The sequence below is a fragment of the Jaculus jaculus genome, chromosome 10 (genome assembly GCF_020740685.1).
Source record: "Jaculus jaculus isolate mJacJac1 chromosome 10, mJacJac1.mat.Y.cur, whole genome shotgun sequence".
In the NCBI taxonomy this organism is placed as follows: domain Eukaryota; kingdom Metazoa; phylum Chordata; class Mammalia; order Rodentia; family Dipodidae; genus Jaculus; species Jaculus jaculus.
This window is the reverse complement of record NC_059111.1, coordinates 12,359,246-12,371,354: the sequence shown is the minus strand read 5'-3', so window position 1 is coordinate 12,371,354 and position 12,109 is coordinate 12,359,246. Positions and strand designations below refer to the sequence as shown.

The window sequence follows — 12,109 nt, the reverse complement described above, 5'->3', positions numbered from 1 at the left end:
GAGGTGGCTGAGAGCCCAGGATCGCAGGTGAGCGTTTAATGACTCTTCTTTTTTTGTTTATAGAAAAAAAATTTTTTTTAAAGTTTAAATAAGAAAGAGGCAGAGAGAAAGAGAAATGGGCATGCAAGGGCATCCAGCCACTGCAAATGAACTCTAGACGCATGTGCCACCTTGTGCATCTGGCTAATGTGGGTCCTGGGGAATCGAACCTGGGTCCTTTGGCTTTGCAAGCACGTGCCTTAACCACTTAAGCCATCCCTCCAGCCCTGATAACCCTTCTTGCCCCCTTCCTCCTATGAGGGAGTGTCAACAGGCCCAGTCTCCTGTCTCATGACAGTCTGAGCTGCTTCTGATAGATAGCTATAGTGGTTTTCTCTAAGGACCACGTCACACGAGCGCATACTCGCTGCTCGGGTGGAACAGGTGTGCTCCACTCAGAAGAACACGAGGCCGGCTGGGTGGGGCTGGGTGGCGGGTGCCGGTAGGGTATTGCTGAGGAGGCGGAGACAGGAGGGTCAGTATGACATCACCCCCTGTGGCTGTCGCCCTCTCTGATGTGTCAGGTGTCCTACCCAATTTTTTTTTTTTTGAGGTGAAGTCTCGCTCTAACCCAGGCTGACCCGGAATTCACTCACTATGTCATCTCAGGTGGCCTCTAACTCACCCTGAGACTACACAGTGAATTCCGGGTCAGCCTGGGCGCTAAAGCAAGACCCTACCTCAAAAAAAAAAAAAAAAAAAAAGCTTAATTCGTCTTTCTGGTGCAGACTCCGCATTCCCTGTATGTGTCTCTCTAACGTTGGCCTCTCCCATTCCAGACATCCTTGTTTGGAGAAGGAACCTACCTCACAAGTGACTTGAGCCTGGCCCTCATTTACAGTCCCCACGGTCACGGGTGGCAGCAGAGCCTCCTCGGCCCCATCCTGAGCTGTGTGGCCGTGTGTGAGGTCATCGATCATCCAGATGTCAAGTGCCGAATCCGGAAGAAGGGTGAGTGAGCTCTTGACAGGCCCGGCGCTGGCTGCGGAGGCTGTTGTAACTGGCTCAGGGGTGGGTTGAAGTTTGTTTGTTTTTCCCAGGGCAGGGTCTCGCTCTTAACTCCAGCTGACCTGGAATTCACTCTGTAGTCGCAGGTTAGCCTTGATTGCACAGTGATCCTCCTACTTCAGCCTCCCAAGTGCTGGGATGAAAGGTGTGTGCCACCATGCCCGGCCTTTTGTTGTTGTTGTTTTTTGTTCTTATTTATTTATTATTTTTCAAGGTAGGGTCTCACTCTAGTTCAGGCTGACCTGGAATTCACTATGTAGTCTCTGGGTAGCCTTGAATTCTTAGTGATCCTCCTGTCTCTGCCTCCAAGTGCTGAGATTAAAGGTGTGCACCACCACACCCGGCATTTTTTTTTTTTGAGAGAGAGAAAAAGAGCAAGGGTGAGAGAGAGAGAGGGAGAGAGAAGTGACGTACCAGGGCCTCCAACATGCTTGCGTTATCTTGTGCTTCTGGCTTATGTGGGACCTGGAGAGTCAAACATAGGTCCTTAGGCTTCACATTCAAATGCCTTAACTGATTAAGCCATCTCTAGCTCCCAGCCTTTTTTTTTTTTTTTTTTTGAGGTAAGGTCTCAATGTATCTCAGGCTGACCTGGAATTCACTATGTAATCTCAGGGTGGCCTCAAACTCACTGTGATCCTCCTACCTCTGCCTCCCGAGTGCTGGGATGAAAGGCGTGTGCCACCACGCCCGGTTCTGAGCTGAATATTTAAAGGAAGGGGCAAGCAGGGCAGAGAACAGGGAAGGGATGTAACAGTCCTGCTCTCTGTAAACTCACATCCACACATGGGCCCATTCCTTAGAACTACCAGCGCTTCTGTGCCGCAGGAGCAGGCGCCCGGCTTCGTTTCTGTTCCTAATTTGCTTCTTTGGTTGCTGTATTTCCACCCCATATAACAGTCCCATATAAAGTCACAGGGCTCCTGTGCCAGTGACCTTATCGGGTTGTGGTTTGGGAAGTTATTTATGACCCAAAAGAGTTTCCTATGTGCTAAAGCCGGTTCCAGGGCCTACATGTTCCAGTAATTTCTGTGACTACTGATTGCTAGGGCCCCACATTTGTTAACCCTTACAAGTACCAGGTGAGAGAGCTGGTGTTGCTGGACAAGCATCTGACCAGAAGCAGCTTATGGAAGGAAAGGGCTTATTTCAGGCTGATGGAATCCAGTGGAAACACCATCAGTGGTGGAAGAAGGTGGCTCGCTCTCGCATAGAGTCATAGCAGAGATGCCAGCAAACGCAAACAGGCAGAGCTCAAGCTGCTCTTTATTCACTGCGGAGCTGTACCACAAGATGCGCCCCCAGTGACGCCTGCTGGAGACTCAAGTTGCTTAATCAAAAATACTTCAGGGGGCTGGAGGGATGGCTTAGCAGTTAAGGCGCTTGCCTGCAAAGCCAAAGGACGCGGGTTTGATTCTCTAGTACCCACATAAGCCAGATGCACAAGGTAGTGCATGCATCTGGAGTTCATTTGCAGTGGCTGGAGGCCCATTCATTCTCTCTCTCTACCTCTTTCCCTCTCTCAAATAAATAAAAATAAAATATTTTTTTTAAATGCCTCAGGGGCTAAAGAGATGTCTTAATGGTTAGGGCATTTGCCTGTGAAATCTAAGGACCCAGGTTCATTTCCCCAGACCCACATAAACCAGATGCACAAGGTGGTGCATGTGTGTGGAGTTCATTTGCAGTGGCTGGAGGTCCTGGTGCACCCATTCTCTGTCCTCTCTCTCCCTCCTGGCAATAAATTAATAAAGTAAAAATAATACTTCAGGTTATGGGGGATATACATTCACATTCAAACCACCACAGCTGTCATGAGAGGAAGGAGCATGAAGGGTCCAAATGGCAAGGGAAGGCTTTTGGACGGAGACAAGATCTGACGAAGGAAAGTGAATGTGTTCTGGGTGTGGTGGCGTACTCCTTCAGTCCCAGCACTCTGGAGGCCAAGGTGGGAGGATCACTCTGAGTTTAGGCCAGCCTGAGACTACGTAGTGAATTCCAGGTCAGCCTGGACTAGAGTGAGACCCTACCTCGAAAAACCAAAAAAAAGTGTGTGAGGTGACAGCGTGGGCCCCTTGATGGCTGGACTTGTTCATACTGTTGGGTTCCTGTTATCACCTGGTATGTTCTTGACAGTCAACGAATGTTTGCTTAACTAAAGCTAAGGGTCCAGGGTCCAGACCCCCTGAGCTACACTGGTATGTGCTGGGGGGTAAGGGGAGCATCTGGGGCCATGACCAGTCAGCCCCTCAATCCCCACGGAGCAGATGAGCAGCCAGCCACCTCATCCGCACTGCCCCGCTATGGCTCTCAGACCGCCAGCCCTGTGCCTCCTGCTGGGCTGGCTTTCTCCAAGCCAGAGGAGCCATAGGACTGTTGTTTTTCCTAAGAGAAGAAGAATCCAGAAAATGGACTGTTCCGGCCTCTAATGTAAAACAACTGGATCCCGAGGAACAGGCCCAGGTCTGACACCACCCTCCCAAACCAGACAGCATGGGTATTTGCATTTGTAATTCTTAGCGAATTTGCAAAATGTGACACTGAACATCAAAACAAAACCTTGCAGCCTCTGCTGCCACGCATCTTTGACTGTTTTCTTTTTCTTTTTTGGGGGGGGAGTGGAGGGTGTTGGGGGTAAAGCTTTTCTATGTTATTAAAAGAAAAAGTATTTCTGTTAAAAAAAGGGGGGGGGTCTGAGTGTGTGGTGGCGCACACCTTTAATCCCAGCACTCGGGAGGCAGAGGTAGGAGGATCTCTGTGAGTTCAAGGCCACCGTGAGACTACATAGAGAATTCCAGGTCAGCCTGGGCTAGAGTGAGACACTACCTTGATAAACCAAAAAAAAAATTTAAATTATAAAAAAATACAAATGATTTAAGAAGAAGACAGGTTTGGGGAGATGGCTCAGCAGTTAAAAGTGCTTGCTTGCAAAGCTGGCTGGCCTAGGTTTGTTTGCCCGCCTGCCTGCAGGTTCTCCTGCTCTCTGTAAACTCACATCCACATACGGTCCATTCCTCAGAACTACCAGTGCTTTTGTGCCACAGGAGCAGGCGCCCGGCTTCGTTTCTGTTCCTAATTTACTTCTTTGGTTGCTGTATTTCCACCCTATAAAGTGTGCTATATGCTCCTTATGCAGACTCCAAGGAGATCGATCGCAGAAGAGCAAGAATCAAGTACAGTGAAGGGGGAGATGTTCCTCCCAAGTATTTTGTGGTCACTAATAACCAGCTTCTGCGAGTGAAATACCTGCTGGTGTATTCCCAGAAGCAGCCTAAGAGGTAAGAAGACTCCTGATGAAGGCCGGAAGTCGGCCGTCCGCTGCAGGCAGTGTGGGTGCTCAGTATTCAGCCCAGGCCTCCACTGGGTGTAAATGACTGCACCTAAAGCACAGAGGGATGAGGAGTGGGGGTCAGAGATGAGGTGGTCTTCACTCCAAGGGGACCATATATTATTTAATATATGTGTGTATATGTATGTGTATGTACATATATATATTTAGGGCTGGAGGGATGGATTAGCCATTAAGGCATTTGCCTGCAGAGCCAAAGGACCCCGGCTCAATTTCCTAGGACCCACGTTAGCCAGATGCACAAGGGGGCACGTGCATCTGGAGTTCATTAAACAAAAAAAAAAATTATTTATATATTTATTTGAGAGCGAGAGGGAGGGAGAGAGAGAGAAAGAGGCACATAGAAATAGGATGTGCCCACCAAGGCCTCCAGCCACTGCAAATGAACTCTAGATGCATGCACCATCTTGTGCATCTGCTTTACTTGGGTACTCAGGAATTGAACCTGGGTCCTTAGACTTTTCAGGCTAATATCTTAACTGCTAAGCCATCTCTCCAGCCCCAGGACCATATAGTCTAACCGAGACTATAGGGTGACTTGGAAACAAGTCTGTTGAGGGACTGCATGAAGTTCTAGCTATGGCCCTTTGGCCTTTTCAAAAAACATTTTTTTTTTGTTTTGTTTATTTAGTTGAGAAGAGAGAAAGAATGGGTGTGCCAGAGCCTCCAGCCACTGCAAATGAACTCCAGACACATGCACCACCTTGTGCATATGTCTTAACGTGGGTACTGGGGAATTGAACCTGGGTCCTTTGGCTTTACAGGCAAGTACCTTAACCATTGAGCCATCTCTCCAGCCCCTTAAGTAGTTATAGCACTTGCCTGGGATCCCTAAGAAACCCTGTTTGACCCTCCTGGGCCTTCATAAGCCGGACACACAAAGTGATGCAAGTGCAAAGGTTGCACATGCACACTCAGTGGCACAGGTGTCTAGAGTTTGATTGTAGTGGCTGCAGCCCTGGAGGGCAAGTTTCTGTCTCTAATTACAAAAAATAATAAGTAAATTATTTGTGAGCACAGAGTGATATAGAGAAAAGAGACAGAGTAAGCAAATGGATGTAGCAGGGCCTGTAGCCACTGCCAATGAACTCCAGATGCATGAGCCACTTTGTGCATTTGTCTTTACTTGGGTCCTGGGGAATCGAACCCAGGATGTTAGGCTTTGCAGGCAAGTGCCTTAACCATTGAGCCATCTGTCCAGCCCCCCTCGGGCCTCAGATGCTTCATCCTTGACTCTCAAATGCTTGAGCACTGAAGCTGGAGTGAGGTCGGTGGCAGAGGGCTTTCCTAGCGTACCACGAGGCCCTGGGTTTGATCCCACTCACCGTGACAGATGCACACACATAAGCGAGTCCAGCAGCAAGTAAGAAGCCCATGACCTCCAGAACTAAGGTGGGTGCTCGCCCCATCTCAGCAGCACGGCAGTGGAAAACGGTCAGGTCCTCAGGGTGGACAGTTACTGTGGTCTCGTCACATGTTGAAGTCCACGACAGAGCTTCCTGTGCCGATCGGCAGCGGGTGAACGTGCGTGACAGGCAGGGGGTGACATTTAAGAATCTCACTCCTCCTTACGCATACCAGTCAGAGTTTTCCAGGTTTCCGGGCTTTGTGAATCACTCAAATCCAAATCCTTCTTCCACCACTCAGGTTTGGGAACTCTCTATAGTGTTTCCGAATCTGGGGGCCATTTTCCTTTGATTTAGAAATCATGGGGCTTGCTTATTTATTTATGAGAGAGAATGGGTGCTCCAGGGCTTCCAGCTACTACAAACAAACTTCCAGACACATGTGCCAAATTGTGCATATGGTTTACATGGGTACCTGGGCCCTTAGGCTTCGCAGGCAAGCGCCTTAACCACTGAGCCATCTCTCCAGCCCTTATGTGGCTTTTTCTATTTGAAAAATTCTACTTCTTTTCCACTTCTCCCTGGAGCATGTCTTTAGTGCACACTTGGATGGCTTAGAACACCCCCCACCCCCAGTGGGAAAATAAGGATTTCTCCAGCTCAGATTTACGTCTGCATGTGGGTAAAAGTGCAAGGACCCTTGCCAAGTAACTTGCCACCACCTGGGCAGACACCCTGAGCTAGATGATTCTTCTAGATACCAGCATTTGGCATAGGCTAGGGGCTGGAGGGATGGCTCAGCGGTTTAAGGCACTTGCTTGCAAGACCCGACAGCCTGGGTTTGATCCCCCAGTACCTACATAAAGCCAGGTGCACAAAAGGGTGCACACATCTGGAGTTCGTTTGCAGTGGCACGAGAACCCGGCACCCATTCTCTCCCCCGCCTCCTTGCAAATAAATAAATAAAAGTATACTTATTTTTATTATTTTTTTTCTCAAATTTTTATTAACATTTTCCATGATTATAAAAAATATCCCATGGTAATACCTTCCCCCCCTAAAAATATCTTTTTTTTAAAGGAGAAGATGGGTTATAAAAGGTGAAAGAGGAGCCATGAAAAGGAAGAGCGGGGTGAGCTCACAGCAGAGCTGTCCGTACGCATTTAGAACATGTTGTGTTGAAAGGCGGGTCACCCATGCCAGGGCAGCCGGCCCTGGGTTTCTGGAGCAGAGCGGCCTGCAGCCCCTCTCCAGGGCTCACCAGAGGATGCGCTTCACCGCCGCCTCTCCTCCGAGCCAGAACTGGTTGCATACGCTGAAAACAATGTTTTTCTCTTGTTGCCAACATCCTTCTTTTCCTCTTTAGCAGGGCTTCAAGCTGGCCCTCCTGGCTGTCCAGCCATTGGTTCATGGTCATGATGTCTCTGTACCTGCTGCTGCTGCTCATAGTGAGCGTTGCCAACTCCTCCGCCTTCCAACACTTCTGGAATCGCGTGAAGAGATAATCTTTCGGGGCCCAGTGCGGGGGGGGGGGGGGGCACCTCAGTCATGTGCCTTGTATTCTGTAGCTCCTGCGCCTCAGGTCCGGCCGGGTTGAGCCTGGGATACTGCAGGATCTTTTCCGTACGCCATAAATGTAACTGATTGCCTTCAGTGACGCTGCCAGCCACACTTCAGTCCTTGGCCCCTCACTCACATGTTTGGGGGAGCTCTCCCATCTGCTTGTTCCTAAACAGTCCGAGGGAGGTGGCCCTTCAGCCAGGGCCAAAGGAAAAAGTCCCGCTGCATGTAAAAACAACGTGTCCAGGCTGTCAGTGGCGTGTTTACAACTGGGCCTGGAGCAGGCTGGCCCTTCCTCTAATGCTTTCTGGAAGGCGAGTATGCGTAGTGTGACTATAAATCACCAGGCGGTTGCCTTGTTTTGACTCGAGGCACCCAAGAGGGACAGTCATGTTTCTCATAAAAACCAGTGGGATCGTTTCAGGATTCCATCAGCTTTTGTATATGAGTGCAAAACATGTATTTTAACAGTTTGCTCAAATCAACAATCAGCCTTCTACTACAGCTGTCCTTCCCAGGCCTGAAAACCAAACACAGATCTAAACAATGCTCAGCTCAAGTTGTCTTTTTCGAAAAATTCTCCACTGCTGATTACAGCTGAAATAGAACCAAATGTTTGTTTTCTGATTTTTTTTTTTTTTAAATAGCTGTTTGTCAAGTTAGTCTTTGTGAGCTAAATGAAAGGGGAAATTTCTAAATCTAGAGCCCCAGTTGGCCAGGATCCACAGCCTCTTTCCTGGCTGGGTTTTAGAGAGAAGATCCAGAGCCCCCGGCTTGCTGCTGTCCTCACTGTCACGAAGCTGCCTTGACTGTGGCCTGCCGGCCGCAGACACCACGCTGTCGGCCCTCAGTGGCCTGCGAGACAGAGGCTGGCCTCAGAGGGCCACAGCTCTGCATGGACCACGCTTCCCTCAGAGAAGTACTGCTCTTCGGGACCCAGCCTGGGCTTTTGTGTGTGGGAAAAGCCTTCAGGTGGCCCAGAGAGCCACAGCCCTCGCTTATTGTCTCTCTTGCTCCCTCCTTCCTGCTGAGTTTCATTTGTGCTCGAGTTCTGCGCAATGTGGGGGTGAGGTTTTCATACCGAAGAAGAAAATCATTTTTCTATCATTTGTAAAGTTGTGGAAAAGTCACTGTTACAGATTTTTAAATTGAATGGTGGAATATTTAAGAAATAACAATAAAGATATTTTCCTAATTACCAAGTTGTGTTTGTAACCGCTGATTGCCTCAGTGCAAGTCCACTGTGTGTTTCCAGTTGTTAAAAATTGTACCTGCTTTTCTTGTTCAAGTGGATGCTTGCCGTAGTATTATAACCAGACTCTTTGAGGGAGACAGAGCCTCATCTCAGCTTGCAGGTGGGCTTCCCTCAGGAACTGGAGCGTCAGACTCTCAATAGTTACCAGAGTTCATCGAGTCAGTGGCTCTGGATTCATTGTCTCGCACAGACTCGAAGAATGGATCTCATGGACGATAAAGGATGAGTTTAAAAGAAGAAACTTTATTACAGAAAGAAAAAAAAAATCATGTTTAGAGAAAAAAGTTACCACAGGAAGCAAGAGGTCGTGACTGGGAAGCCAGAGGGGACCCAAAGACAGGTTGCCACCGAGTGACTTTGTCTAAGGATTAATAAGGCCTTTACTGAGGCACTTGCTTGCAAAGCCTGCCGGCCCGGGTTCAATTCCCATCACCCATGTAAAGCCAGGTGCACAAAGCAGCCTGTGCTGGTAGCTGGAGTTCACTGGCAGCAGCAGGAGGCCCTTCTCTCTCTCTGTGTGTGTTTGTCTCTCACATGAATAAATAAAAATATTTTTAAAATGTATTTAAAAAAAAATAAAGCCTTTACTGAGATAACTGAGTCGGGATAAGCCTGAGTGGTTAATTGAAGTGTGTGCATGTGTGTGTGTGGGGGAATCTGGATTGGTCTAATGGAGAGTTCACTAATATGGATAGGGCCCTCCATTAGGTCTAGTGTCTTTTTCCTCCCTTCCTTTCTTGTAGGTGTCACACAGAATGGGAGAAAGTAGATCAGCCTTGTGGCCTGAAATAATTTGTATTGCTAGAATTTTCTTATGGGGGTGTTGCAGTCCAGTTCGCATTGCTGGTAGAAATCACCCAACCAAGAGTAGCTTCTGGGAAAAAGAGGTTTATTTTGGCTTACAGGCTCGAGGGGAAGCTTCACGATGGCAGGGGAAAACGATGACATGAGCAGAGGGTGGCCATCACCCACTGGCCAACATAAGATGGACCACAGCAACAGGAGAGTGTGCCAAACACTGGCAAGGGGAAACTGGCTATAAAGCCCATAAGCCCGCCCCCAACAATACACTCCCTCCAGGAGGCATTAATTCCCAAATCTCCATCAGCTGGGGAGCTAGCATTCAGAACACCTAAGTTTATGGGGGACACCTGAATCAAACCACCACAGGGGGGTAGCAGTTGATGTCCCTAAGGAATTCCTTTATCAGTCAGTTCCAACTGGGGCTCTTGGGTCTGTCCTGACTGGAGGGTGTCTGTACGGGATGTTCTCACGGGGTGTTACTGTCAGGACATGGAGATTTTTTGTTGTCGTAGTTTGTGGGCGCCTGTGACCCTGACTGACTGCATGCACAGTGGGGCTGCCTCGCCCCTGATGTTGTCAGTGTCACAGAACATCTAGTAGGCGGGGTTTCTGATCACTGATCTCACAAATGTGAGTCCCTCGCGCTGGGAACGAAAGCAGGAAGAGAACCACGGCCCCTGCTCACGCGGAGCTGGCAGTCCAGCAAGGTGAGCAAGTGGGCAGTGTTTCAGGGAGACACTGACATTCTGTGACATTTTAAAGGAGTTTTGAGAGATACTTGGCAGAGAGTCCTAATGTAGTCTAGGATCAAGAACTACGGAGCAGGGTTGGAGAGATGGCTTAGCAGTTAAGGCATATGCCTGTGAAGCCAAAGGACCCAGGTTCAAGTCCCCAGGACCCATAAAAGCCAGATGCACAAGGTGGCATGGTGCACACATCTGGAGTTTGCAGTGGCTGGAGGCCCTGGCATGCCCATTCTCTCTCTCTCTCTCTCTCTCTCTCTCTCTCTCTCTCTCTCTCCTCTGTGGAGTTTGGACTAATTGAGCATAGATGAAAGAGATTTTCAATAGTGGATATGACTCAAATGTTTCTGATTAATTTGTTCCATTAATCACCAAGTGTCGATAAAGCCAGGAGGGGGGTGGGGAGTTCATGTGACTTAAGGAGCCCACTTCTGATATTTTACTTTAGAACAAGGCCCCATCAAATCTTTGCCCATCCAAGAGGTTTATGTTGGCACAGAATCTTCAGAATTCACCCTTCCCGTTACCATGGTGATTCTTAGACCCTGGGGTTGGATTCAGCTCCTGCGGGCAAACAAGGCCTCATGTCTCCCCAAACCCCTCTGCCATCCCCCACCTCTCTTCCCACGGTTGCATTGCGTGCCCCTCCCCCTGGGTTTTCCATCTCTTGGTTTTATTTTGTTTTGGTTTTGTCATTCTCCCCCCCTTCTGGATGAGTTTCTGTTTGTTTCCAAACTGTCTGGGGCTGTGCACCGTGGAGACGGCGTCCAGGGCGGCCTCTGGCCTCGATCTGGTCAGCCCCTGTCCCTCGATCTGGTTAGCCCCTGTCCCTTGGTCTGGTCAGCCCCTGTCCCTTGATTTGGCTAGCCCCTGTCCCTTGATCTGGTCAGCCCCTGTCCCTTGATCTGACCAGCCCCTGTCCCTTGATCTGGCCAGCCCCTGTCCCTCGATCTGGTTAGCCCCTGTCCCTTGATCTGGTCAGCCCCTGTCCTTTGATCTGACCAGCCCCTGTCCCTTGATCTGGCCAGCCCCTGTCCCTCGATCTGGTTAGCCCCTGTCCCTTGATCTGGTTAGCCCCTGTCCCTCGATCTGGTCAGCCCCTGTCCCTTGATCTGGTCAGCCCCTGTCCCTTGATCTGGTTAGCTCCTGCCCCTCAATCTGGTCAGCCCCTGTCCCTCGATCTGGTCAGCCCCTGTCCCTTGATCTGACCAGCCCCTGTCCCTTGATCTGGTTAGCCCCTGTCCCTCGATCTGGTTAGCCCCTGCCCCTCGATCTGGTCAGCCCCGTCCCTTGATCTGGCTAGCCCCTGTCCCTTGATCTGGCTAGCGCCTGTCCCTTGATCTGGTTACCCCCTGTCCCTCGATCTGGTTAGCCCCTGTCCCTTGCAAGCGTCTCCAACTTGACATTGGGAACATCCAAAACAATCCTGACCTTCGAAAGAAAGGTAGAAACCACAGTCTCCCCTCTCCCTGCTGGCATCCTTATCCACCTGGAAAGGGTTTTCCGAACATTTCCAACATTCACTGCAGTGTCCTTATATGGAAGGAAAAATGGCATTGGTTGAATATTTTTTTAAGATTTTTATTTATTTATTGGGGAGAGAGAAGCAGATAGAATGGGCATTGCAGGACCTCTAGCCCCTCTAAGCGAATTCCAGAGGTGCATCAAGCTTACATGGGTACTGGAGAATTGAACCTGGGTCCTTAGGCACTTTAACGGCTAAGCCATCTCTCCAGCCTAACAATATATATATATATGTATATATACACACACACACACACACACACACATACATACATACATACATACATGCATGCATGCATACATGCATAGGTATTTTGAGGTAGGGTCTTGCTTTACCCCAGGCTGACCAGGAATTCACTATGTAGTCTTAGGCTGTCCTTGAACTCATAGGATATTCCTACCTCTGTCTTCTAAGTGCTAGGATTAAAGGCGTGTGCACCCCACCTGGCTCCAATAGAATATTTTTAAAACTTTATTTGCA

At 49.1% G+C, this 12,109-nt stretch overlaps 1 protein-coding gene across 1 annotated transcript in view; it reads left to right on the top strand.

The window, feature by feature from the left end:
- Positions 1-8,155, top strand: part of Parp16 (poly(ADP-ribose) polymerase family member 16) — a 29,961-nt gene extending 21,806 nt beyond the window's left edge. The window contains exons 4-6 of the mRNA XM_045160608.1: positions 819-990; positions 4,184-4,325; positions 7,112-8,155. Coding sequence (XP_045016543.1) covers positions 819-990; positions 4,184-4,325; positions 7,112-7,247 — 450 coding nt within the window. The 3' untranslated portion in view covers positions 7,248-8,155. The remainder of the gene's footprint in view (positions 1-818; positions 991-4,183; positions 4,326-7,111) is intronic.
- The last annotated feature ends 3,954 nt before the right edge of the window (positions 8,156-12,109 follow it).